Source organism: Cetorhinus maximus, chromosome 2, assembly GCF_964194155.1.
Source record: "Cetorhinus maximus chromosome 2, sCetMax3.hap1.1, whole genome shotgun sequence".
Lineage (NCBI taxonomy): Eukaryota > Metazoa > Chordata > Chondrichthyes > Lamniformes > Cetorhinidae > Cetorhinus > Cetorhinus maximus.
Genome location: NC_135880.1, coordinates 212,567,769 through 212,595,577, shown reverse-complemented (window position 1 = coordinate 212,595,577; position 27,809 = coordinate 212,567,769). Strand labels below are relative to the sequence as shown.

At 43.6% G+C, this 27,809-nt stretch overlaps 1 protein-coding gene across 3 annotated transcripts in view; it reads left to right on the top strand.

Annotated features, from left to right (window-relative positions):
- The window catches only part of LOC144669712 (uncharacterized), a 103,228-nt gene that overhangs the window by 16,195 nt on the left and 59,224 nt on the right, over positions 1-27,809 (top strand). For all 3 annotated transcript variants that reach the window (XR_013573718.1, XM_078532185.1, XM_078532184.1), the window contains exons 12-17: positions 2,682-2,847; positions 4,213-4,249; positions 4,437-4,620; positions 9,764-10,146; positions 13,903-14,017; positions 21,884-22,003. Coding sequence is in view for 2 of the 3 variants with exons in the window: in XM_078532185.1 (XP_078388311.1) it covers positions 2,682-2,847; positions 4,213-4,249; positions 4,437-4,620; positions 9,764-10,146; positions 13,903-14,017; positions 21,884-22,003 (1,005 nt within the window). In the remaining variant the exon portion in view is untranslated. The remainder of the gene's footprint in view (positions 1-2,681; positions 2,848-4,212; positions 4,250-4,436; positions 4,621-9,763; positions 10,147-13,902; positions 14,018-21,883; positions 22,004-27,809) is intronic.

The following is a 27,809-nucleotide window of genomic DNA, read 5'->3' as shown; positions in this document are numbered from 1 at the left end:
TTTGGATGTGCACTTGCGATGCCATGGCATACAAGGCTATGGGCCTAGTGCTGGAAAGTGGGATTAGAATAGTTAGGTGCTTGTTTTGACCGGCACAGACTTGATGGGCCAAAGGGCCTTTTGCCATGCTGCAGACCTCTGACTCTATAACAGCATAAGCACAAAACTTCAGTGGCATCTGAACCCCTTATGATTACTACTGAAGTCACATCCTGCATATTACACCATGTATGAGTCGGGGAAGGCAGTTTTTGTCTTGTTTTGTGACACTGTTTTGGAAAAAGTTAGGATCCCTTTCATAGTTGCTTGATGACATCCTCCCTGAAGCTTAGTATTGTGACTTGCACTTTAAACTTCTTAAGTGATGTATTTAGTTATTGCCAGGAAATAAGTTATTGGGCCATAACTTCCGAGTTCCAGGGCATCATATTGGTTCTTACATACTGTCTTACATTGATAGTCACCCAGAAAAAATTAGAAGAATTAAAACCAATACTAGCTTCTGGGTAACTATTACACATCGACCACCCCCCCAAGGGACTATACCCCCCCCCCCCCCCCCTCCTATGGGAGCTCCCCACCCCATGGAATTTCCCCCAACCCCCATAGGATTCCCCACCCCTATGGGGACTCTTTGCCCTCCCCCTGCCAAGGCCCACTCCGCCCTCACAACCCCCCCAACAAATGCCCAAGCTGACCTGTGGTTCCCCCTCTCTGAATCCTACCTACCTTTATATACTCACCTTCTCCTTGACTTGACAAGGACCTTTAAACTTGGCTGGACCTTTAAACTTACCTGGTTTATGGAAGCTAGTGCCATGAAAAAAGAGGCATGGCCTACTTGCAACTCTGCGGCCCTTGACACTAGGCCCTGGGGACGCGCTGCACTCCCCAGATCTCGCCCAGCCTGAGTGAGAAGGTCTGGCAAGATACGATTGCCTGTATTTCAATGTAAGAACTTTCAAGCGGAGTGGCAATCCAACTAAATTGCCACTCCATTGGAAGTTATGGCCCAATAGGCGACATAGGTTTTCAGTCTCCTTTGCTTGAGTTACTGAGACAAAAGTAGTTTAAGATTATGTTACAACCAAAGGTTGGCTGCTTTAACTATATGCATGTTTCTAATTGAATAGTATTTTCTGGTGGAGTATTTAAATAGAATTACCATATAGTTGCACACTTTCTACTGCGTCCCAATCATCCTTGTAACCTTGCCCTTAGCTTTAAGTAGCCCAGGAGCAGACATTTTTGCGAAGAACTCTCATATGGCTATGATGTTCTGGTAATGGTCACATAAGCGGCCTTGCATGTGTCATTGGAGTGGAACTTCAAAATGTCAATTAGGGAAGGGGAAATACTGTGTAAATGACTACCAACTGCCTGAAAGCAATCAGTATTTCTAAAGTAAGGGAACAAAGGAGAGTCGATAATAAGCATACAAGTATTTTCCTGTGGAAATAGTTGGTGTTTGGCAATTCAGTGGAATACACTTCCACTAGTTTGTGAAATACTAAACATTCTGCTTGGTGCAGCTTTTTTTACTCCTTGAGATAAAGATGCCAAACTACCCCGGTTTTGATGAAAGATCATCGAAATGAAACGTTAACTCTGTTTCTCGCTCCACAGATGCCACCTGACCTATTTCCAGCATCCGCAGTATTTTGATTTGTACAAAACTGCCTGGATTGGCCTCGTTCCCAAAACTTAAGAACTTGTACACTATAATATGAGGATCTTGTGGCGCTTTGGGTCATATCCCTGCCTCTGAGCCAGAAGCTTCAGGTTTGAGTCCCACTTCAGGACTTGGATCAACTTGTAAATCCTTCCAGTGTGCCTATGGCAGGCGCTAAGAGCATAGAGTCTCATGGTCAGTCATGTTTGATGCGGAGTGCCACCCCTCAAGCTATAGCCTCTGGGGTCAGGCTGACGACCTGTTCCAGAAAAAAATTAGCCATGGAAACAGACGTAAGCACGTGCTTTGTCTGCGCCATGTGTCACTAGGCATGGAAAAGCCTCTAAGTCTAAGCATTCCACTATAATATTACACTTCATCAATATGTTGTTTATGTAATAACCTTATTTAGTTCACATTGTTTCTGCATTGGCACCGTTAACCCTTCATCCTAATGTTATAAAGCTCAACATGCACTTTCCAGAAACAACTGGAAGGACAGAATCCATGATTGCATTGTTGGATGTTTATCCATATTTCATTCAGACTCAATGCACCCATTCCACACATGAATCATTTTACTTTACTGAAATTCTAGTGACAAGTATGGCAGAGCCCAAACAGAAATACTGTGTTTTGGAGCAGTATTCTATTCAGTATCTTCAATATTTGTAAATTGCAGAAGAGCTGCTGGTATGTTTTGTTGGCAGGACCACTATTAATAGGCTTAACATTATTCATAGATGCTTTTTTTCCATCTGGTACTGTTGCCCCATTGTAAATTCTCAGGTTCTGTATTGTAAAGTATTCTTATTTTGGACTTTTTTGCCTGTGTAATAAGTTGGGACAAAGTTTTATACCTGTATTAGCGAAATGTGAATGGAATAACCATGCAGAACATATTAGCAATTTGCTTTTTGCCATTTTTCATGCACTTGTGTAGTAACATATTTAAGAAGCACACTTGTGGCTTTGATTCCACTTTTTCATATTGTTTTTCTCTCCTTAGGGCCATTATCTGTTTGCAGGAGCACTCTGTGGGAAAGGCTGGTTTACTCGTGCTTTGAAGGCTAATTCTTTGGCAATTCAAGTATGTCAGTGGAAAGGGCTGAATGTGAAGGGTTTGACAGAACAGCGAGAACTGATCCAGACTGAGCAAGTACTTTCATCAAAAGGTTGGTACAGACCTGTTTATACTTGATGAGTCGATTTACTTAGACAATTCCAAGGAATTGGTATTCCTTCATTTTAAGACAGCATCAGCATCCACACACTTTAACGCCAAATCAATTTAAATTAAGCATGCATTAACAGACAAATGGTGTTTCAATGGAAACTATTTCAGCATCACTCCCAGCACAAATGTGGCAGCATGTGCAGTCTCAAAATCTTTCAAATTCTGCTGTGGTAAATCTAGGATCTCACACTTTTCCTACTCTCTGGATTTGACCCTCGAGTTGCTTTCACCAACGGCTTTATTTCAACTGAGGTTCCCTAATACAATTAACACCAATGAAATGCACTTCTATGAACTTTTTCTCCCTCTGGCCACGACAGTCGTAATGGTGTGACTTTCCAGTGTTTCTTTTCAACCAATACTGGTCCCATCTAGTACAAACGCTCCTCTTTTTAGTGTGTTTTTGGGTTTCATTTCCTTTTAGCTAGCTCACATATCGCTTCACCAAGAGTTCCAGAAATTCTGTGTGTTCTTCTCACAGCTAAACAGAAAACCTGACCTTACTTGTAATGAGCCCTGCTTGCTTTTCCTGATCACCTGGAGTTCTGTGTGATTACTCTCAGCACAACTGGCCCTGCAATTAGCTTTTATTAGCCTTTCTTAGGTACCCAGCTCCCCTCTCCATAGCAACATCAAGTCACCAGATTAGTTCGCAGAAATAACCTTACAGCTAGAAAACCCAATTGCAAATTACTTTCCCTGAACTAGCTTAGCACAGTTTTACTTTGGGTTAAGGGGATATCTCAAAAATACAAGCTTGTTGCAAACTGGAGAGTTCATCACGTTGCTAATATGTTTGTGATTCCTGAAACAGCAATGTTGTTCTCATGTGTTACACTGGTATAAAAGATTGTGCCGTACAATCAGTAGAATAAATCTAATGTGACCAATTATTGCTCTTCACCCAATCATCGTTGACCTGGAAGGAGTCATCATTAGTGCTGACCAACAGTGTGCTACTCCTGAGTGCTCAGGTTGAATTCTGTCAGAAATACTTTGTTCCAGACCCTATGGTCTTGTGTGAGTCCAGAAGTGCTTTAGTTCTTTTAAAAACAAAAAAAAATGCACACAAAAGGCCTAGTTAGTAAAAGCTTTTTTTGATAGCTGGAAGAGACAATTATGACAAAATGGATGTTAAGTACAATTATACAATGGAGACATAAATGTTGAATATTAGCGAATAAGTAGCGCCACTAGTTTACGCCATTAATTCATCATATTTGGGGACTGAAGTTTTAATGCAAGATTTAATATTCAGATCTGTGTTACTTGAAAGTATTTTCTGTTTGTTGTTTATTTTCAGAAAAAGCAGATGGGAGCTGGGAGAAAGATGACATCAGGTAAAACATATTTAAACTGCTGCTTTTCCCAATTATAGTGTTGACTCATGTTATCATAAGTATAAAACAAAAAAAAAGAATAATTTTTCAAAAAATGAAGATGTTTTTCATGTGCCTGTTTAAATGTTGAACTTTTAATTTGAAAAGTCATAAGACTAATGTTGGTTAAAACCGTGTCTATGTAAAGTTTGAAAGAACAAAGCTGTGATTCTGAGAGCTCTGCAGTTGAAGAGGATGATGAGGAAGATGATGTCTCTAGTGAGGATGATGATGTGATCCCTACAGTAGAATCTGTGGATGTCTGGGTAAAAAATACCAAAGATAATATATACTCTGATCGGGAGCAAACTCAGCAAGCTCTACAATTGGATGTAAGTATGCAACCTATTCCTAATATCCTGTTAAATTTGATGAGGCAATTTTTTCCCCCAAAAATCTTCATGAAACTTTATTCTACACAGTGCTGAATAGTTTTGCACCGTTATTTTGGTCATGTTAAAATGTAACACCTGTTGATCAAATTTTAATCACTCCTGTAATACGGCATAGAAATCATTGTTCGCAAAATAAACATAGCAACGTGCTGTTTTATAAATGAGGCATGTTTTAAAGTATGATGTCTGGCTCCATCTTCTGTCTTGAGCTTGTCATTGCACCCCAATATCGAGAAAGAAAAAAATACGTCACCTGAGGTGGCACTTATAGAGGAGTTTGTCTCCCTCACCAGCCCTTCTAATGAATAAGTGAGTGAGTTAATACACAAAATGGTGTGTTTGTGAGCCATACACAGTGGGGAGGTCTCACATCCCTGCCCTGTGCTGAATTAATTGATGTCCGCCTTGGGGTAACAATGCCTAATGTTGACCTTTCAGTGACCTGGTGCAAATGAGCCTTCTTGAATCCATGCCGGACAATCTGTCCAGTAAAGTTAAGTGCTGCCAAATTGCGGTCCATCTGTACATAAAGACCCCAAATGTAGCAGCATTTATTTTCCAAGGACGTAACAGAAATATTCAGCTTATTGTTGTCAGATCTTCACAGATGTCACTGCTGTTTTTCACATGTTGGTCCATACCTGTGATGGTAATTGCCAATGAGTGCAGATGTTGCTGTGATAAGAGTCACTTCATTGCATAAAACCCCTGTCACCGCAGCATTAACACCCACGGGCAGAGTTTCAGGTATCATTTTTACACAGGTGATTAGGATCTGGAACGCACTGCCTGAGAGTGTGGTGGAGGCAGATTCAATCATGACTTTCAAAAGAGAATTGGATCATTATCTGAAGAGGAAACATTTGCAGGGCTATGGGGGAAAAAGGGGTGGAGTGACACTAGATGAATTGCTCTTGCAAAGAGCTGGCACTGACATGATGGGTTGAATGGCCTCTTGTGCAGTAATCATTCTATGATTCTATGCATTTCAACAAAGTGCTGCCTCTGGGTATCTCATATTTCTAGTATTGTTTCATAACCTAACCTTGTGAATGTGGAAAAATTAGTTTTCGGAAAAAAAAACTATTCAAATGGCATCTGTGTTAAATTTGTGTTGTAAAGCCTGAGCCTCCTCAACCATAAGACTCCAGTTCATTCTGAAGTCATTGCTGTTGTCCTCAGAGACACGAGGCCAAGAAATAGATATAGACCTGATTGTTTTCCAGTGACCCATGTGGGAAGTGCGTTATCATCCGTTGGTGCAGGGTTAAGTCATAATGGAAGTCCGTTGCCTAGAAGGACAAATGCAGTTAATACATGGGAACACAGTCTCCTCTTAGACCCTGAGTCACACACCATCCTGACTGGGACATAGATTTGTTCCATCATTGTCGTTGGTCAAAGCCCTGGAACTGCCTGCCTAGCAGCATTGTTGGAGTATCTTTATCACATAGACTGCAGTGGCCCTCTATGAGGATCACCTCAGGCAAGCAGGGATGGACAATAACTGTTCTCCTTGTCAGCAATGCCTTTATCCCAATAATATTAAAAATAAGATTGTGATTTTCAGTGCTGGTTGTTTAAGAATGGCTGCTTATGCCAACAGAACTGTATGACAGCATGCCTTTCAGAGAGTAGAGAGCAGAGAAGAAAATAAAAGTAAAAATTTAACTTTGGTGGAAAAAATATTTTATGTATTATGGTTCTCCCAAAGAGCTACATGGTAGAAGGCCAAATAGCCTTCCCTTGTATTATAAACTCCTTTCATTCTATTTAAGGTATAGCTTGGATAAAGCACTTCTAGTTAGATTCAGTTCATGTTGGACTTTTTTTTTAACTTATTCATTCACGGGATGTGGGCTTCGCTGTGTAGGCCAGCATTTATTGCCCATCCCCCGTTGCCCTTGAGAAAATGGTGTTGAGCTGCCTTCTTGAACCGCTGCAGTCTATGTGGTAGGTACATCCACAGTACAGTTAGGAAGGGAGTTCCAGGATTTTGACCCAGTGGCAGTGAAGGAATAGTGATATATTTCCAAGTCAGGGTGATGCGTTACTTGGCGGGGAACCTCCAGGCAGTGGTGTTCCCATCTATCTGCTGCCCTTGTCCTCCTAGGTGGTAGTGGTCATAGGTTTGGAAGGTGCTGTCTAAGGAGCCTTGGTGAATTCCTGCAGTGCATCTTGTGGATAGTACACACTGCTGCTACTGTGCGTCAGTGGTGGAGGGAGTGAATGTTTGTGGATATGGTGCCAATCAAACGGGCTGCTTTGTCCTGGACAGTGTCCAGCTTTTTCAGTGTTGTGGGAGTTGCACTCATCCAGGCAAGTGGGGAATATTCCATCACACTCCTGATTTGTGCTTTAGACAGGTTTTGGGGAGTCATGAGGTGAGAAACTTGTAGCACGATTCCTAGCCTCTGACCTGCACTTGTAGCCATATTTATATGGCTAGTCCAGTTCAGTTTCTGGTCAAAGGTAACCATTGAGCATCAAGGGGTGATGGTTGGATTTTCTCTTGTTGGAGATGGTCATTACCTGACACTTGTGTGGTGCGACTGTTACTTGCCACTTGTCAGCCCAAGCCTGGATATTGTCCAGGTCTTGCTGCATTTGGACATGGACTGCTTCAGTGTCTGAGGAGTCGCGAATAGTGCTGAATATTATACAATCATCAGTGAACATCCCCACTTTTGACCTTATGATGGAAGGAAGGTCATCATAGCAGCTGAAGATGGTTGGGCCTAGCACTGTCCACCACCATTCACTACTGGATGTGGCAGGACTGCAGAGCTTGGATCTGACCCGTTGATTGTGGGATTGCTTAGCTCTGACTATCACTTGCTGCTTATGCTGTTTGGCATGCATGTAGTCCTGTGTTATAGCTTCACCAAGTTGACACCTCATTTTTAGGCATGCCTGGTGCTGCTCCTGGCATGCCCTCCCTTGCACTCTTCATTGAACCAGGGTTGAGGACTATGCTGGGCCATGAGGTTACAGATTGTATTTTGAGTACAATGCTGCTGCTGCTGATGGCCCACAGCGCCTCATGGATACCTAGTCTTGAGTTGCCAGATGTGTTTGAAATCTATCCCATTTATACGGGTGGTAGTGCCAGACAATACGATGGAGGGTATCCTCAATGTGAAGGCGGGACTTAGTCTTCACAATGACTGTTTGGCGGTCACTCCTACCAACACTAGACAGATGCATCTGCGGCAGGCAGGTTGGTGAGGATGAGGTCAAGTATGTTTTTCCCCTTTGTTGGTTCTCTCACCACCTGCAGCAGACCCAGTCTAGCAGCTGTGTCATTTAGGACTTGGCCAGCTCGGTCAGTAGTGGTGCTACCGAGCCACTCTGATAGGCATTGAAGTTCCCCACCCAGAGTACATTCTGTGCCCTTGCCACCCCCAGTGCTTCCTCCAAGTAATGTTCAACATGGAGGAGCACTGATTCATCAGCTGAGGGAGGGTGGTATGTGGTAATCAGCAGGAGGTTTCCTTGCCCACGTTTGACCTGATGCCATGAGACTTCATGGGGTCAGGAGTTGATGTTGAGGACTCCCAGGGCAACTCCCTCTCGACTGTATACCGCTGTGCTGCCACCTCTGCTGGGACAGGACGTACCCAGGGATGGTGATGGTGGATTCTGTGACATTATCTGTAAGGCATGATTCGGTGAGGATGACTATGTCACGCTGTTGCTCGACTAGTCTGTGAGACAGCTCTCTCAATTTTGGCACTGGCCCAGATGTTAGTAAGGAGGACTTTGCAGGGTCGACAGGGCTGCAATTGCCGTTGTCGTTTCCGGCGCCTTGGTCGATGCTGGGTGGTCCGTCCAGTTTCATTCCTTTTTTCTGTCATTGTAGTGGTTTGTTACAACTGAGTGGCTTGCTAGGCCATTTCAGAGGGCATTTAAGAGTCAACCACATTGCTGTGGGTCTGGAGTCACATGTAGGCCAGATCAGGTAAGGACGACAGATTTCCTTCCCTGAAGGGCATTAGTTTTTACAACAATCAACAATGGTTTCATGGTCATCATTTAATTCCAGATTTTTTTAAAAATTGAGTTCACGTTCTACCACCTGCCATGGCAGGATTCGAACCCGAGTCCCCAGAGCATTACCCTGGTCTCTGGATTACTGGTGGAAAACTATTGAAATCAATTCTGCGGGACAGAATTAATCTACACTTGGAGAGGAATACATGATGAATGGTGGGACCCTGGGAAGTTCCCAGGATCAGAGGGATCTTGGTGTGCATGTCCACCGGTCCCTTAAGGTAGCGGGGCAGGTGAATAAGGTGGTTAAGAAGGCACATGGGATACTTGCCTTTATTAGCCGAGGCATAGAATATAAGAGCAGGGAGGTTATGCTGGAACTGTATAAAACGCTGGTTAGGCCACAGCAGAGTATTGCGTGCAGTTCTGGAATCTGCATTATAGGAAGGTTGTGATTGCACTAGAGAAAGTGCAGAGGAGATTTACCAGGATGTTGCCTGGGCTGGAGATTTTTAGTTATGCGGAGAGATTGGAAAGACTGGGGTTATTTTCCCTAGAGCAGAGGAGATTGAGGGGGGACATGATTGAGGGGCATAGATAGGGTAAACAGGAATGAACTTTTCCCCTTGGTGGAGGGATCAATAACCAGGGGGCATAGATTTAAGGTAATGGGCAGGAGGTTTAGAGGGGATGTGAGGAAGAATTTTTTCACCCAGAGGGTGGTGGGAATCTGGAACTCACTGCCTGAAAGAGTGGTAGAGGCAGAAACCCTCATAACATTTAAGAAATATTTGGATGTGCACTTGCAATGTCATGTCATACAAGGCTATGGGCTTAGTGCTGGAAAATGAGATTAGAATAGTTAGGTACTTGTTTTGACCAGCACAGACTTGTTGGGCCGAAGGGCATTTTTCTGTGCTGTCGACCTCTATGACTCTACTGGTCCAGCGACAATACCACTACGCCATCACCTCCCCCTAATTTAGGTAATTAACTTGTACCTTGCTTTTGGCCTGAAACCACAAAAGATGAATGACATATATTTTAAAAGCAGCCTTTTAAAATGAGTTTTGACTTTATTTTACAGATTCCTTTCTTGTTAATCAACTTCAAAGCTAGCAGCTCTGAGTCTGAAAATGATAGTGTTGACAAGATAAACCAAGGACAGGAATCAAAGGTGTCATCAGAAAGTGATAACTCTGGTTCAGAGTCAAACTACAGTTTGAAACACAACCAAAAAGATGTTGGAAATCCATGTAATTCTTTGGAACCTGACAACCTAGAAAAAACTGTAGACGTATTTGTTACAAAAGTTCCATCTTCTCCCTCTGCGGATCCTGGGCAAATGACTTTCTTATCTTCTACGGATCCTGTTAAAGATGCACCTAAAGCTCCACTACTTATGGATCCTAGAAAGGATATGTTCTCACCCTCTGTACCCTCAGTAGTGCAGCCATCATCTTATGAAAGGTAAGGTATTCAAATTGAACAGCTTGTAAGAATTAGTTACCTCCTCGGTGCCCAACTTTTAAATTTGCCTTGAGCTGTCTTTCAGCTGAATAGAAAAATTCTGCTGAAAGATTTTGAGTGCTTTACTAAATTTTCAGCAATCTTTATAATGAATTCCGTCATCAGGCACCGAGGCGCTTAAACTTATTAGCGCCTTAAACAAGGTGCAGTTCCAGTAGCGCACAACCAAAACACGGCAGAACGGAGAGATCCAAATGCAATTCGTCATTGGGCCTTACAATATAATCCAGGTTACTTGAGGCTCACTGATTCAGCTCGCTTATCTGGTCCTTGTCAGTTTCAGAGTCCATGGAGGGGAGGAGTTCAGGAAATGGGGGGTTTGTGGAACCAGAAGGCACACTCCTGCTGCTCACAACTCATAGAAAAAGAAAACATTTCTTTTTTGAGTAGCCAACAGGGCCATTGGTTAGACAGTCCAAGACCTGGATGTAGTACCCAGAGCCTGCATATCACACACTCTAGCCAGACTTTATCTATTCAGTAGTTTGGGTCTGAAATTTACACAGGCACATACCCCCAACCCAATTTAGCAGTGGCCCATGAAGATCATGCCTCTGCGCTGCTAACTTGGTTATATCAGCAACTTAGTTAAATTTAGGCCCAACAATCGTGGAAAAATCTTTTTTGGGGATTTTCACTTGTCATGTTACTTGATTTTCTTCTGATTTCCTTTTGAAAATGGCCTCAGACTGCCTGCAGAATGAACTATGAGCCTGTAAATACTCTTATGTTAGGACATTGCCTTTCATTCTGATAGCTTAGTTGATTTTGGATAATTACTGAAATTCATCATTCGTATTTCCTGTAATATTATTGCAAGTTTTTTCTGCAAATATTTATTCACCTCACCTTGAAATGCCTTTTAATTGAACCAAAATTGTGATTTTTCTTCCCTCCTTGATATTCCAAGGTGCTGCTTTACAATTTGTATTTAAATTTACATGCTTACAGATTTAACCTTGTTAACTATTACAGCATAGGAGAAAGAATGAACTTTGATTTATATCGTGCCTTTCACGACCTCAGGACGTTCCAAATTGCTTCACAACCAACGAAATGCTTCTGAATTATAGTCACTGTTGTAATTCAGAAAGTGCAGCAGCCAATTTCCATTTGAGATGCCCTGGGTTGGTGAAAGGCACTACATAAATGTAAATCTTTTTCTTGTGTGAGTCAAATCACTGGGTGTAGGCAGGAATTTCTGCAACAAGGATGTTGGGCCCAAACCCAAACTGGCCTTGTCTGGTGTTCACATACAAATTTAGAAGCAGGTTGTTGGGTGAATTTTGTTTTTTTTTTAAACCCCGCATTATTCCCCAGTGGCACTGAGGTCAGCTGTAACCATGTACTGACTGCAAACTGAGATTAGCTAACCCAGCTCAGACTGAGGATTGAATTTGGGGCTTTCTGGCTTGAATGGTTGAATTTCACATTGAACAGTGCCAAGCGAGAAAGTGACTTCATCAGAATAAACTTAATGACATATGATTTTTGATGGGTTGCAATGGTTGCAATTTTTAAAATGGCTGCTAGAAATTTCCATATACTTTAAGTAATTGTAACCCTTTCTATATAAAAGGTGACCATCCCATGTTTGTTTCATTCCCATTTCTCAATTTAAAAACTGATACAAATAAGAACCCTGCTGTCAAATCATAATAAGCCAAATCATAAGCATATTTTTTGTTCTATGAGTATTTGTGATTTTTCTTGAAAAAAAATCCTTCTAAAAAGTTGCATCTTCTTCGGTTGTGATGTGATAGTGAATATAACATAAAGCAGAATTACGTCCGATCCCTCTACACCTCCATTCCCCACCGGGATGGTCTGATGGCTCTCCGCTTCTTCCTCGAACAGAGGCCCGAACAATCCCCATCCACCACTACTCTCCTCCGTCTGGCTGAACTTGTTCTCACACTGAACAATTTCTCCTTAAACTCCTCTCACTTACTCCAAATAAAAGGTGTGGCTATGGGTACCCGCATGGGCCCCAGTTATGCCTGTTTCTTTATGGGGTATGTGGAACATTCCTTGTCCCAGTCCTACTCCGGCCCACTCCCACAACTCTTTCTCCGGTACATCGATGATTACTTCGGTGCTGCTTCATGCTCTCGTCTGGACCTGGAAAAATGTATTAATTTTGCTTCCAATTTCCACCCCTCCATCATTTTCTCATGGTCCATCTCTGACACTTCCCTTCCCTTCCTTGACCTCTCTGTCTCAATTTCTGATGATAGACTGTCCACCAATATCCATTACAAACCTACCGACTCCCACAGCTACCTCGACTACAGCTCCTCACACCCAGCTTCCTGTAAGGACTCCATCCCATTCTCTCAGTTCCTTCGCCTCCGTCGCATCTGTTCTGATGATGCCACTTTCAAAAACAGTTCCTTTGACATGTCCTCTTTCTTCCTTAACCGAGGTTTTCCACCCACTGGTTGACAGGGCCCTCAACAGTGTCCGGCCCATCTCCTGTGCATCCGCCCTCACACCTTCTCCCTCCCAGAAACATGATAGGGTCCCCCTTGTCCTCACTTATCACCCCACCAGCCTCCGCATTCAAAGGATCATCCTCACCATTTCCGCCAACTCCAGCATGATGCCACCACCAAACACATCTTCCCTTCACCCCCCCGGCGGCATTCCGCACGGATCGTTCCCTCTGGGACACCATGGTCCACTCCTCCATCACCCCCTACACCTCAACCCCCCCCCCCCAGTGCACCTTCCCATGCAACCACAGAAGGTGCAACACCTGCCCTTTACTTCCCCTCTCCTCACCGTCCTAGGGCCCAAACACTCCTTTCAAGTGAAGCAGCGTTTCACTTGCACTTCCCTCAACTTAGTCTACTGCCTTTGTTGCTCCCAATGCGGTTTCCTCTACATTGGAGAGACCAAAAGCAGACTGGGTGACTGCTTTGCAGAACACCTTCGGTCTGTCCGCAAGTATGACCCAGACCTCCCTGTTGCTTGCCATTTCAACACTCCACCCTGCTCTCATGCCCACATGTCCGTCCTTGGCCTGCTGCATTGTTCCAGTGAAGCTCAGCACAAACTGGAGGAACAGCACCTCATCTTCCGACTAGGCACTTTACAGCCTTCCGGACGGAATATTGAGTTCAACAATTTTAGATCATGAACTCTCTCTTCCATCCCCACCCCCTTTCTGATTTCCCCCCTCCCTTTTGTTTTTTCCAATAATTTATATAGATTTTTCTTTTCCCACCTACTTCCATTATTTTTAAGTGTATTTCCATCCATTGTTTTATCTCTACCTTTTAGCCTATTTCGATCCCTTCCCCCCACCCCACCCCCACTTGGGCAATCTGTACCTTGCTCGTCCTGCTTTCTACCCTTAATTAGCACATTCCTTTAGATAATATCACCACCTTCAACACCTCTTTGTCCTTTTGTCTGTGACATCTTTTGGTTATCTCCACCTATCACTGACCCTCTATCCAGCTCTTCTTGTCCCACCCCCCTTAAACCAACTTATATTTCATCTCTTCTCTATTTTTACTTAGTTCTGTTGAAGGGTCATTCGGACTCGAAACGTTAACTGTGCTGCTCTCCGCAGATGCTGCCAGACCTGCTGAGTTTTTCCAGCTATTTTTGTTTTTGTTTTGGATTTCCAGCATCCGCAGTTTTTTGCTTTTATAAAGCAGAAGTGTTTGTATGTTCTCTGTATTACAGTGATCTAATGCCTGAGGAAATGGATGAAGCAAGCAGTGAGAGCAAGCAGAATATGTTGTCCCATGCCAAGGAAGTGCAGCAGCAAGAGCAAAACACATTGGAAGTGAATTCAGAGGTAGGAACAGTAAGAAAATAAGGTTTTGCAAGAATGTGAGAGAAATTCTTTGAAATTAAAGGTGTGTAATTTGTATTTTTCCCATTCAAGACACTACTTGAGACTGTATATTAATAGCAACTTTGATTTGAACCATAACTTGTGAAAAATTTGACCCATTCTAAACTGAAATTTCTAAGTTATAAGAACATCCAATACATGTGAGCTTTTTTTTTTGTCTCTGTCCCTTCTTGAACCGTTGTTCCATGTTATGTAGGGTGTACCCACAATGCTAATCGGGAGGGAGTTCCAGGTTTTTGACCCAGCGACAGTGAAAGAGCAGCAATGTAGTTCCAAGTCAGGATGATGTGTGACTTAGAGGTGGGGAGCCTGCAGGTGGTGGTGTCCCTATGTGTCTGCTGCCCTTATTCTAGATGGTAGAGGCCATGGGTTTCAAAGGTGCTATTTGAAGGAACCTTCTTGAGTTGCTGCAGTGCATCTTCTGGATGATGCACACTGCTTCCACTCTGTGCCGGTGCTGGAGGGAGTGACTGTTGTAGCTGGTGGATGGTGTGCCGATCAAGCAGGCTACTTTGTCTTGGATGGTCCTGAGCTTTTTGTGTGTTGTTGGAGCAGCGCTTATTCAGGCAAGTGGTGAGTGTTGTATCACACTCCGGAATTATGCCTTGTAGATGGTGGTCAGACTTTGGGGAGTCAGGTGGTGAGTTACTTGGTGCAGAATGCCCAGCTTCTGACCTGCTCTGTAGCCACAGTATTTATCTGGCTTAAAAACAAAAAGCTACTGCGGATGCTGGAAATCCAAAACAAAAACAGAATTACCTGGAAAAACTCAGCAGGTCTGGCAGCATCGGTGGAGAAGAAATCAGTTAACGTTTCGAGTCTTCATATCTGGCTTGTCCAGTTAAGTTTCTGGTCAATGGTAATTCCCAGGATGTTGATGGTGGGGGATTCGGCGATGGTATAGCTGTTGAACATCGAGGGGAGATTGTTAGATTCTCCCTTTTTGAAGATGTTAATTGCTTGCCACCTGTGTGGTGTGCTTGCTAGTTGCCACTGATCAACCTAAGCCTGAACGTTGTCTAAGTTTTGCTGCATGCAGGCACGAACTATTTCAGTATCTGAGGAGCTCCAAATTGAGCCAAACATTGCATTCACTAGTGAACACCCCCATTCCTGACCTTATGATGGAGGGAAGATCATGATTGAAATAGCTGAAGATGGCTGGGCCTCGGACACTACCCTGAGGAACTCCTGCAGCAATGTCCTGAGACAAAGGTGATTGACCTCCAACTACCACATTCACCTTCCTTTGTGCTATGACTCCAAACAGTGGAGACCTTTCCCCCGATTCCCATTGACTTCAATTTTGCTAGGGGTCCTGAAGGTACACTCGGTCAAGTGCTGCCTTGCTGTCAAGGACAGGCACTCTCACCTCCCCTTTGGCATTCAGCTTTTTTGTCCATGTTTGGACCAAGGTTGTAATGAGGCCAGAGCTAAATAGCCTTGGTGCAACCTAAACTAGGCAAATTATTGCTCATTGATTGCACTGTTGATGATACCTTCCATCACTTTTCTGATTATGGGTAATTGGCCAGATTGGATTTGTCCTGTTCTGTACAGGACATGCCTGGGCAATTTTCCATGCTGTCAGGCAAATGTCAGTGTTGTAGCTGTACTGGAAAAGCTTGGCTAGGGCCATGGTGAGTTCCAGAGCTAGTCTTCAGTAATACAGCTGGGATGTTGTCAGGGCCCATTGTCTTTGCCATATCCAATACATTCAGCCATTTCTTAATATCATTTGGAGTGAATCACATTGGCAAAAGACTGGCATCTATGCTGCTGTGGAGGTCGTGAGGCAGCCAAGTCAGATCATTGACTTTACACTTCTGGCTGAAGGTGGTTTGCAAATGCTTCAGCCTTGCCTTTTGCACTGACATACTGGGCTCCCCTATCATTGAGGATTAGGACGTTAGTGGAACCTCCTCCACTGGTTAGTTGTTTAATTGTCGTCCACCACCATTATCTGGATGTGGCAGGACTGTAGAGCTTTGATTTGATCCGTTGGCTGTAGGATCACTATGCTGCTCCTGCTGCTTGTAATGTAAGGAGCCCTGTGTTGTAGCTTCGCCAGGCTGGCACCCTGTTTTTGGGTATGCCTGGTGCTGCTCCTGGCATACTGTTCTCCACCACTCATGGAACCTGAGTTGGTTCCCTGGCTTGATGATGGTAACAGAGCGAGGGATATGCCAGGCATGGGGTTATTAATTATGGTTGAATACAATTCTACTGCTTCCAGTGAACCACAGAGCCTCGTAGATGCCAAATTTTGAGCTGCTAGATCTCTCCTGAATCTATCCCATTTAGCATGATGATAGTTCAATTCAACACAATGGACGGTGTCTTCAGTGAAGAAAAGACTTCACCTCCAAAAGTACCGTGGAGTGGTCACTACTAATACTGTCATGGACAGGTGCATCTCTGACAGATAGATTGGTGGAGACGAGGCCAAGTAGGTTTTCCCCCTCATTGGTTGTTTCACACGTGCTGGAGGCCCAGTCTGGCAGATCTGTCCTTCAGGACTTGGCCAGCAAGAGGGGTGATATGGAGCCACCCTTGGTGATGGAGATTGAAGTCCGCCAGCCAGCGTACATTCTGTGCCCTGGCTGCTCTCAGTTCTACTTCCTAGTGATGTTCAAAACGGAGGAGCACTGATTCATCAGGTGAGGGTAGGCGGTAGGTGGTAATTAATAGGAGGTGCCCTTGCCCATGTTTGACCAGATGCCAAGAGGATTCATGGGACCCAGAGTCAATGTTAAAGATTCCCAAGACCACTTGCTCCCAAATAAATACCATTGCGCTGCCACTTCTGTGCTGCTAATGGGACAGTACATACCCAGGAATGGTAATGGAGGAGTCTGGGACATTGGCTATGAGGTATGATTCAGTGAGCATGTCTGTGCCAGGCTATTGTTTGACTGGTCTATGGGACAGCTCTCCCAATTGGCACAAGTCCCCAGATGTTAATGAGGAGTGTCAACTGGGCAGGGTGTGCCATTGTCATTTCAAGTACCAATGATCTGTCCAGTTTTTTACTTCGTCAACGCTTATGTAGCAGTTTGATAGAATTGAGTGGCTTGCTGGGCCGTTTCAGAGGGTATTTGCCCAGTAATTTATTTTAACTGCGAGATTTTGTTTCGCTTCAAAGCAATGGGATATAAGAGGTTTATTTTGCTATAAGGCAGTAAGTTGGTGTCAGGACCCACACACAACTTTAGTAAGATGAAAAACATGAACTAGAACATAAAATTAGAAACAGTTGAGAACAGTTGTATGTTTTGATATATGTAACAACCATAAACTGTGGTAATTATTTTGTGTTACCTTGTTTGAATATATTTACCGTAAGTTTGTTTATTGCAAACTAGCATGAAAGATTTCCGAAATTTTCAAAAACAACTTAAACTTACTAGGACTCCTTAACTGCATTTATTTTGTTTTCTTCGTGAAAAGGCAACCCTTGAGTTGCAACAAAAATTACTTAAATAGAACAATATTCTTACTTCTTTACTGAAATTGGCACACAGTAAATGAGTCTGCAGCTTTTCTTTAACATCTTTCATCTAAGGAACTTTTAAAAGCCCATCTTAAAAACTATATCAATTCGTTGCGTCCCCAGGCATTTTGTATAAATGTTTGTTAGAATTTGCTGCAGACAAGATGTTTGCAGTTTGATGATCTTAATTCTTAATGAACTGCACAAGTTACAAAATAACCATCCCTTTTAAAAAAAAATGTTGCGTCAATTTACAACAAAAATTCTGCAGACCTAGCTTGTGCGAGTTGCACACACATTCTGTGGGCTGCAGTTTTGTGCCTGTAGCCTTCCAGCCCTTCCTCTCAACTTTTTGATCAGTTTTATAGCCCTTGAGCTACTCGGCAGCTCATCGGTGAACTGTGGTTCAAATTGATAAGACCAACTCAACAATGGCCATACTGTCAACAAAATGAGGAAGGGAAATTGATTAGAGCAGAATTCTCACCCTGGGGTCCTGGGTCTGCCAAAATAACCAATGTGTTGAATGTGGGCCTTGTGCAAACTACTTTCAAAACCACATTTCTGGTATTGATTTTTGATATTGGATTTTAAGTTCCCACAATTCAAGTAAATAATGTACAAAAATTCAAATTGAAGTGACATTTTCTTTCAGAAAAAAGTTTGCCAGATAAAATTATATTTCACTTTTCCATGTGGTTTGAGCACTGAAAGGAACTTGATTTACACAGTTGACCAATTGTGTAAAGCTGTGCTTCTGCGAGCTTCAGTGCATCACTGGAGCAGAGTGATGCTGTAATTTGAATGTGAATGCAGGCGGAGCAGGATGAAGAATTTGGGCCATGAGAAGATCAGAGTGAGTGAATTAACTTCGCCTGCTAGTGAGGTTGGCTGGCCTGCGTCTGGGTTCTGGGACTCTCATTGTTTCTGAGCTGTTTGTTTCAGCTTCAAGGATCAGGGCTCCTGACCGCTTCTCACCTTTTTCTGTTTTTGCTATTTTCTTTGCCTTCCTTCTTATTTAACTGTCGGTTCTGTCACTTTGTGTCCACAGGCCGATTTATTTCCCTGTGTTCCAATATGGTGATGTATTATTTCCTCATTCACTTTACTGTAAATGTAAAGGGATCTCTATGTTTGTCAAATTAAAATAATAACTAAAGTTGGGGAGCCGGGGATGGGAGAGTGCGTGTTATTTAATGTGGAGTTGAGAACCGGCAATTTGCTCAGCCCTAGCGCCCAACTTATTACTTACAGATTTTGAACTGTTAGAAACCCAGTCTTAACCTTTGTTCCACAGTTTCACAAATTTGTGCTTTAGCTAATCCAAAACTCTGCTACGTGTATCTTGTCCCACTCACTCATCATGCCTGTCCTCAATGATTTACATTGGCTCTTGTCCTCCAGCACCTTGTTTAAAATTCTCATCCTCATATTTGAATCACTTCATGTTCCTTCCCGATATTGGTTCGTTCTCCCATCTCTAAATAGTTGTGCGAAGGGAGCAGAAATGCACAAGAGGCTAGTGCTGAAGAAGCACAGTACATGGTGGGTTGTAAAGCTTGTAGAGCATGTTGCAGAGATAAGGAGGGGCAAAGCCATCAAAGGATTTAAACACAAGGACAAGAATTTTAAATTTGAGTGTTGTGGGGACTGGTAGCCAATGCGGGTCAGTGAGAACAGGGTGATGAGTGAGCAGGGTATGATGAGTAGGAGGGCAGGCAATGGCGTAGTGATGTTGTCACTGGACTAGTAATCCAGGGTGATGCTCTGGGGACCCGGGTTTGAAACCTGCTTCGGCAGATGGTGGAATTTGAATTGAATTAAAATCTGGAATTAAAAGTCTAATGGCCATGAAACCATTGTCAATTGTTGTAAAAACCCATCTGGTTCACTAATGTCCTTTAGGGAAGGAAATGTTAGCCTGGCTACCTGGTCTGGCCTTCATGTGACTCCAGACTCACAGCAATGTAGTTGACTCTTAAATGCCCGTTGATCAAGGACAATTAGGGATGGGCAATAAATGCTGGCCGAGCCAGCGACGCCCACATTCCATGAATTTAAAAAAACGATGGGCTCTCAACCGGTGATCTGTCAACATCAAGGGATTGCCAAAAATAACCAGAGAATGTGTAGAATGCGGGCCCTACACAATGCACCTATGCCTCTCCCTCTTTCTTTCTCTCTTTCTCCATCTCTCTTACACATGAATGTTTAAACCCAAGCTTGAGCACCACAACCATTCAGCCAACAGTAACTGAGCTTGGCTGCTCACGCAGGCACAAGCCTTGGTCTGCTGCCCATGCCCCTTACCCAAGTCTCAGTCTGGTGCCTAATACCAGCAACATATTTTATATTAAGTAAGTAAAAACAATAATAAATACATATATTTCATTGTTTAAATAATTATTATACAGAGTAAAAGCTTGTGTTGTGTCACAGAGAATTGATAGAGTTTTTTGTAATACCACAGAAGGGACCTCAGAGCAAAAGGGTTGAGAACCCCTCGGCTAGAGGACATCCTACTTGTAATTTAGTAACTATTGCATATGCCTAGATGTGGAGAAAAGAGGAGAATCCAATTTGGCCACAAGAGCCTCTTTGGAATAATCTAATAAATTACTGTCAAAGCTTGCATTTGAGTTGAAGTGCTGGGGGATCACTATCCATGCAGTGGTAGTGCAGAGTGAGCGCATGTTTTTGGTAAAGAGGGATAAAAACGAAAGTCACAAATGGAAAATTGGAGAAACAGTAGCACCATAGAACAATAGCGGTGCACAGTTGTACACAAGCTCTTTAGTCTGAAAACAGCCACAAACTTTTGGCAGTTATTTTTGACAGTTCAGTGGAGTTTTAAATCATCAGAATCATTGGTTCCTTTGGGGTGAAAAAAAATAACACGTTTGGAAAATAATTTTCAGCATCAAGCACTTCAATTACTCTGAGAGAGAAAAGTTTAAATTTACATACATTTACTTAATTGGCTCAAAATGCAGTAACTTCAGTGGTTAGCTTACTTACCATTGAGATAATGTAAAGCAGATGCATAAGTTTCACAATTCATCTGTGTCGTGTACTTCAGTTTGATGAGAGTCTTTATTGGGATGCAGTTTATATTTATAATGTATCTCCACCTACACCCCGACACTGTTCCTCGAAGTGGACACGCAAGTTTACAAAAATGCTAAGTGCAGAGATTCTTGAGTGAAGTTTGAAGTGATGCCAGTTTTTTTTAATTTTGTCCCTGGAGGGAAATTTGATATTCTTGCTTAGTCATTGTAAAATTTCCAATAACAGCCGTATGAAGTTAGCTTCCCAAAAATTAAGCTTCCTTGTTTAATTTTCTATTCTTTATTGTAGATGGTTGTTGATGGGTTTTTTAATACTCCTTAAATGCCATTCATAAATCTAGAACCTTGTGTCACGAGTGTAAGCGTGCAAAAATGGTGTGTTCCAAAAATGACTTTGGCTTCAAATTTTCAATTCCTTTTAGTTTTGGTATGAAATATAATTTTCTATTTCAAGATGACAAAATTAGGAGTTCCTCACAAAGTTTTCCAGGGAAAAACATTTGCTACTGTTATTGAGCACTGCTTAAGGCGAAAGTGCGAGGAATTTCGTGATCCCTTGTTGCCAGGAGTTTGAGAATCATCCTTATAAAGTTGTAATCCTGTCCGCCTGCAAGTACAGTTTCCTAAAGGGTTACAGTCATTCCATCAGTGGGATGACCGGAAATCTCCTAAATTCCCTCTCATCTGCTTCATCCAATAGGTGTATGCAATAACAGAGAGGACCTGATTCCTAACTTGTGCTTTTGATTACAGATTATTTTAAACATCTGAGGATTTATCTTGGAAAATGCTGCTTGTGTAAAAAAAGTTTGTTTTGTGAATGTTATTGATCTCGTGGGCCCAATTTTCAAGTCAACATAAACAATTTGACCCTATGAAGTGGTTTAAATGCAGCATTTTTATGCCAACTGTACATCACTTTGGGTTTACAGCATGATCATGATATATCGTACTTAATAAAAAGATCATTTAATGTAAGGATTATAAAAAAGTTTTCACATTGGCAAAAAAGAATGTTTATTGTAAAAATGGTATATTTATAAAAGACTAGCCTATTGCTTTGTATATGGTGGTATAGAGTTAAATGTCCTCAAAATTTATCTATTTTCAATCTTCTGATACAACAGCAGTACCATTTGTAAAATAGCAGTTTTCATGAAGGCCAAATAAGAAACGATCCGTCTCTTTATTAGGCCAAATCTGCTTTTCAGTCAGTTTGCTATTGATGATTTTTTAATGTTACAGATGGAAGAAAGATTGCTAAAATGCAAACTTAAAGAAGCCTCCGAGGCACTGATGGCATCTAATTTTAGAAATGCCCAGGAGAACTATTTGAATGCCCTTAGACTCATTAAAGAAAAAAAAGTAAGTTTTCCTGTTGGAACTTAAAATACCTATTGCTTTAATGTTTTGAAATGTCTCTCTCTAAGCCAGTGCAATCTTGCAAACTGGAGAATTTCCAAAGCTGTTGCTTACAATTTGACTTATCTTTCATTAATTGATGGAAAAAATTTGATGAAAGGAGCTAACTTTATTTAAAACATTTGTCTTCCATTTAGTCACATGCAATTACAAATGACAACAAGAACTTATAAACTTGTACATTTTTTAAGAGACAGAAACAAACTTAACAGATAATGGCACCTGTATTGGGAAACATTTATCATCAGTCTTGAGATGATAAACACACACCCAGCATATTTTAGCTGCTTAAGTAAAGGTAGTTGATGCTGTCTAAGGCTAAATGAGAAGTCTCCATGTGTATAAAGTTTGTTGAGAAATGTCATGTGATTCCTCTAAACAAATCCATGTTGCTACTGAATGTGATCTTGCCCCAGGTTTAATAGCCGTGGGTTAACATAGTATTTTTATATCAATTTCCTTTGAAAAGGCAGCAGATGTTTTCAAGTATTCTACTTTTTGTTGTATTAGAGCCACTATATCCTAGATTATCAATATATAGGGACAAATTTTGAATCTGCTGTGAATTTTTCTTGCTATGAATTACAGTGTGCAATCCTAGAAATGAGCAAATCCTAACTTTCTGTTCTATCTATGGTCTATCCTTCAATGAGGCTAAAGTTCAATCCCACTCTCTTCCAGTGGCTTGGCTTCTTGGCTTGTACTATGAATCTGTGTGCATATTTTTAACATTTGCAATGTTGAAACTGGCCCTTATTTTGTGGTTTTAGAAAGCAGTCCGTTTTATGTATGAAGTCTAGGTTTTCAGTCTAGACTATCACTGCAATCAGGAACCCATGTTTTTTCTCAAAAATGACCTGGGTTGATTGCTTCTGAGAATGTTTGCAAAGAAGCAAAGTCTTTTCTGGTAAAAATGATCTGAAACATTGACACATTGGATGGAATCATCCCAGATTCACATTAAGTGCGGTAGTGAGCGGGTAGCCCGCCGGCTGCAATGATGGCTTCCCTTGTCATATCGTCCCAAATCCACCACTTTAGTTATGCATTCCCAGGAAACACGCCGTTTCCATGGTGAGTGGGCTGTCATTCGTCTGCCACGCCATCACCTCGCCGCTTCATCATGTTGAGTGCCGTATTTAAAGTGTAACCGGTGTGTAATGTGTCCAGCCTCACTCCCTGGACACATTGCTGATGCCTGCAACTTGACAGTGCTTGTCATTGCTTCCAGAATGTCATGGCAGGCGTCACAGAGTTCCGTCATTCTCTCTGTGTGCTCTCAGCACTTCTAAGATGAGGCTGGCCCCCATCTCATCAGCATCTGTGTCCAGTGACACTTTGCTCCTGAAGGCGTCAGGTGCTGAAGGCAGACAAATGATCAGGTATTTCTAAAGTTTTATGACTGTGTCTCTATGATATGACCCTGATCACAGAGTGCAAGTGAGCTGCCCTTGGCTAGACAGGAGTCAGACATTCTCAGAAGCTATGTGGAGATTTATGGAGTGTCCTCACTGCATGTCGTCATCATCCTGCAATTAAGCAACTGTTGGGGCCTCCACTGCGCCTCCATGACAGGGGCATTCTCACAGAGGGTATGTGCGCTGCCATAAGCCAGATGAGTCAAAAGTTCATGGATGCAATGTGAGCATCCATGGTGTCTATTCACTGTATGTCGTTGTCATCATCCTCCACAAATCTAGCAACTATGAGGGCCTCTCAAGCACGCTTGCCTTGTCTGGCCAGTGTGAGGGCCTCGTCGCCTTTGAGGACTTCCTCACCCTCATCCCCGTCATCCTCATCGGATGAGACCTCCAGCTCTTGCATCTCCTCCTCTGCGAGCTGCTCTTCTCATTGCAGCTCTATGTTGTAAAGGGTGCAGCAGGCAATGGTGATGCGTGACACCCTCTGTGGACTACATTGTAGGGCTCCACCAAACCAGCCCAGGCACTGGAACCTCATTTTCAGCACCTGATGGTTTGCTCCACCAAGTTGTGAGTTGCAGCACGAGTCTCATTAAACCTTCGCTCTGCTGCAGCCTGAGGGAGCCGTGCGGGTGTCATCAGCAGCGTCCTCTGCGGGTAATCCTTATCTCCTAGGAGCCAACCTTGCAGCCTCTGTAGACACTGGAAGGCTTGAGGGATCTGTGACTGACAGAATGTAGGAGTCATGGACACTCCCTGAAAACCATGAGCAGAACTGCAGGATACGATTGTGGTGGTTGCACACCAGCTGCTCAATCAGTGAATGGAAGCCCTTGCGGTTGACATAGTTGAACCCTTGTTGCAACAGAGATCTGAGTGCAATGTGAGTGCAGTCAATCGCACCCTGCATCTGGGCAAATCCAAACGCTCTTGCATCCTGGCTCTCTTGGCCCCGGGTGAAATGCACAAAGTTGTGTGCCCTCACCAAGATGGCATCTGTGACCTCATGGATGTGTTTGTGGGTGGAGGCTTGTGATATCCCACAGAGGTCATCTGTGGAGCCCTGAAAGGAGCCACTGGCATAAAAATTGAGTGTTGCTGTCACTTTCACAACCACTGGCAGTGGATGCCCTCCATGACCACATGGTGCCAAATCCTGCAGCAGCTAGCAAATGTGACTGACCAGTTCCCTAGACACGCACAGTCTTCAGCGACACTGGTTGTCGGTCTTCTGCAGGAATGAAAGGCAGCATCTATAGAGTCTGGGTCTAGCTAGGCGCCGACCAACAATGGCTTGCTGTAGCTATTCAGCAGCGTATCCTGAAGGCCCAGCCGCCCCTTTTTCCTGAGAGTGCTGCTCCTCCCTCTACACAGCCAGGCGCCTCCATCGCCCTCTTCCCATCGTTTCCGCTCTCTGTACGCCACAAGGCATTCGGCTGGTTCACCAGGCTCCATGCCCCTGATGTACTCCTCCTGCAGGATGAAAGAGAAAGACGCATGGGTTAACTAAGAACGTCTCTTGGTTAAGCCTGAAGGCCCCTTAACACACCCTGGAGAGTGCTGGCCACCACTTGGATGGCCAGATCTTAGTGCGTTGTATGGCTGCCCAAAAACCCAAGCGCCTCTGCCCCACTCCACTTGACCAATTGGCAGCAGCCTTGCCCATTGGGCTGGATGCTGTGCGTTCAGCTCAGGCATCCTCATAACCCACACTGCAAGGCTGCACTGTTTCTTGAACCATGGGGGCTACTGGCCCAAACCGGGATGATGACATTGCATGGGGCTGTGAGCATCACCACCTGTGACTACTCCATGACCAGCTTTAGCAAGGAGATTGTACAATGTGCCCAGTCGTCCAACAGTTCTGCAGTCCACTAAAATGCTCAATAATTTGTGCCTTAGGGGTGAAAAGCTCTGGAGCAGTTGGTGGCACTTTGATGCCTCTGTGTTGCTTGAGCAGGCAAGATAAGCTCAAGACCTGACTCCACTTATTTCAATGTGGCTGCGTCTGCACTGTCTTAGTTGAATCATCACTTTATACAAGGTTTCCCTAATATGTGGCTGCTTCCCTACCCAACCCCTCCCTCACCGCACACATGGTTGTGCGCTACCTTCAACTGCAGGGCAGCCCTTGCCCCCACCCCCAAGTTGCCTCAACCGCAAGGCATCCTGGCAGTGAGGTTCCCGACATCTGATGACGGGAACCATGGCCTGCCATTGACGGGCTGAGCAGACGATCGCAAACTGGTTTCACTACATTGTAAAACTGATTTCTGGCTGCCTTGCCACATTGCTCACTCACGCCCAACGCCAGCGGGCTTGGAAATTCCACCCGTTGTCCTCGGCCCAGCCATCTTGTGCTGCCTCATTAGTGACCTTCCTTCCATTATAGGGTCAGAAGTGGGGATGTTCGCTGCTGATTGCACAATGTTCAGCACTATTCATGACTCCTCAGATACTGAAGCAGTCCATGCCCAAATGCAGCAAGACCTAGACAATATCTAGGCTTGGGCTGACAAGTGGCAACTAACATTCATGCCACACAAGCGCCAGGCAGTGACCATCTGCAACAAGAGAGAATCTAACTATTGCCTCTTGACATTCAGTGGTATTACTAGTGCTGAATCACTCACTATCAACACCCTGGGGGATTACCATTGACCAGAAAATGAACTGGACGAGCCATACAGATACAGTGGCTACAAGAGCGGGTCAGAGGCTAAGAACCCTGCGGCGAGTGACTCCCCTCCTGACTCCCCAAAGCCTGTCCACCATTTACAAGGGACAAGTCAGGAGTGTGATGGAATACTCTCCACTTGCCCTGATGAGTGCAGCTCCAACAACACTGAAGAAGCTCGACACCATCCAGGCTGCTTGATTGGCACCCCATACACAAACATTCATTCCCTCCACCACCGCACAGTGGCAGCAGTGTGTACCATCTACAAGATTGCAGGAACTCACCAAGGCTCCTTAAGCAGCACCTTCCAAACCCATGGCCACCCATCTAGAAGGACAAGGGCAGCAGACACATGGGAGCACCACCATTTGGACATTCCCCTCCAAGCCACTCACCATCCTGACTTGGAAATATATCTTCATTCCTTCATGTCGCTGGGTCAAAATCCTGGAACCCCCCTTCCTAACAGCACTGTGGGTGTACCTAGACCACATCGACTGCAGCGGTCTAAGAAGGCAGCACACCACCACCTTCTCAAGGGCAATTAGGGATGAGCAATAAATTCTGGTCTAGCCAGCGACACCCACATCCCATGGAAGAATAAAAAAAAGTTGCTGTTCAGTTTCTTCCTACAGAATCTTAAATTAGACATAAGACATAGGAGCAGAAATTAGGCCATTCGGCCCATCGAGTCTGCTCCGCCATTCAATCATGGCTGATAGGTTTCTCAACCCCATTCTCCAGCCTTCTCCCCGTAACCTTTGATCCCCTTACCAATCAAGAACTTATTTATCTCGGTCTTAAATACACTCAATGACCTGGCCTCCACAGCCTTCTGTGGCAATGAATTCCATAGATTCACCACTCTCTGGCTAAAGAAGTTTCTCCTCATCTCTGTTCTAAAAGGTCTTTTCTTTACTCTGAGGCTGTGCCCTCTGGTCCTAGTCTCTCCTACTAATGGAAACATCTTCCTCACGTCCACTCTATCCAGGCCTTTCAGTATTCTGTAAGTTTCAATCAGACCCCCCCTCATCCTTCTAAACTCCATCGAGTATAGATCCAGAGTCCTCAAACGTTCCTCAAATGTTAAGCCTTTCATTCCTGGGATCATTCTCGTGAACCTCCTCTGGACCCTCTCCAGGGCCAGCACATCCTTCCTGAGATACGAGGCCCAAAATTGCTCACAATATTCTAAATGTGGTCTGACCAGAGCCTTATAAAGCCTCAGCAGCACATCCCTGCTTTTATATTCTAGTCCTCTCAAAATAAATGCCAACATTGCATTTGCCTTCCTAACTACTAACTCAACCTGCAAGTTAACCTTAAGAGAATTCTGGACTAGGACTCCCAAGTCCCTTTGCACTCCAGATTTCTGAATTCTCTCCCCATTTAGAAAATAGTCCATGCCTCTTCTTCCTACCAAAGTGCATGACCTCACACTTCCCCACGTTGTATTCCATCTGCCACTTCTTTGCTCATTCTCCTAACCTGTCTAAATCCTTCTGCAGCCTCCCGCCTCCTCAATACTACCTGTCCCTCCACCTATCTTTGTATCATCTGCAAACTTAGCCAGAATGCCCTCAGTTCCTTCATCTAGATCATTAATGTATAAAATGAAAAGTTGTGGTCCCAAAGTTGATTTAATTTT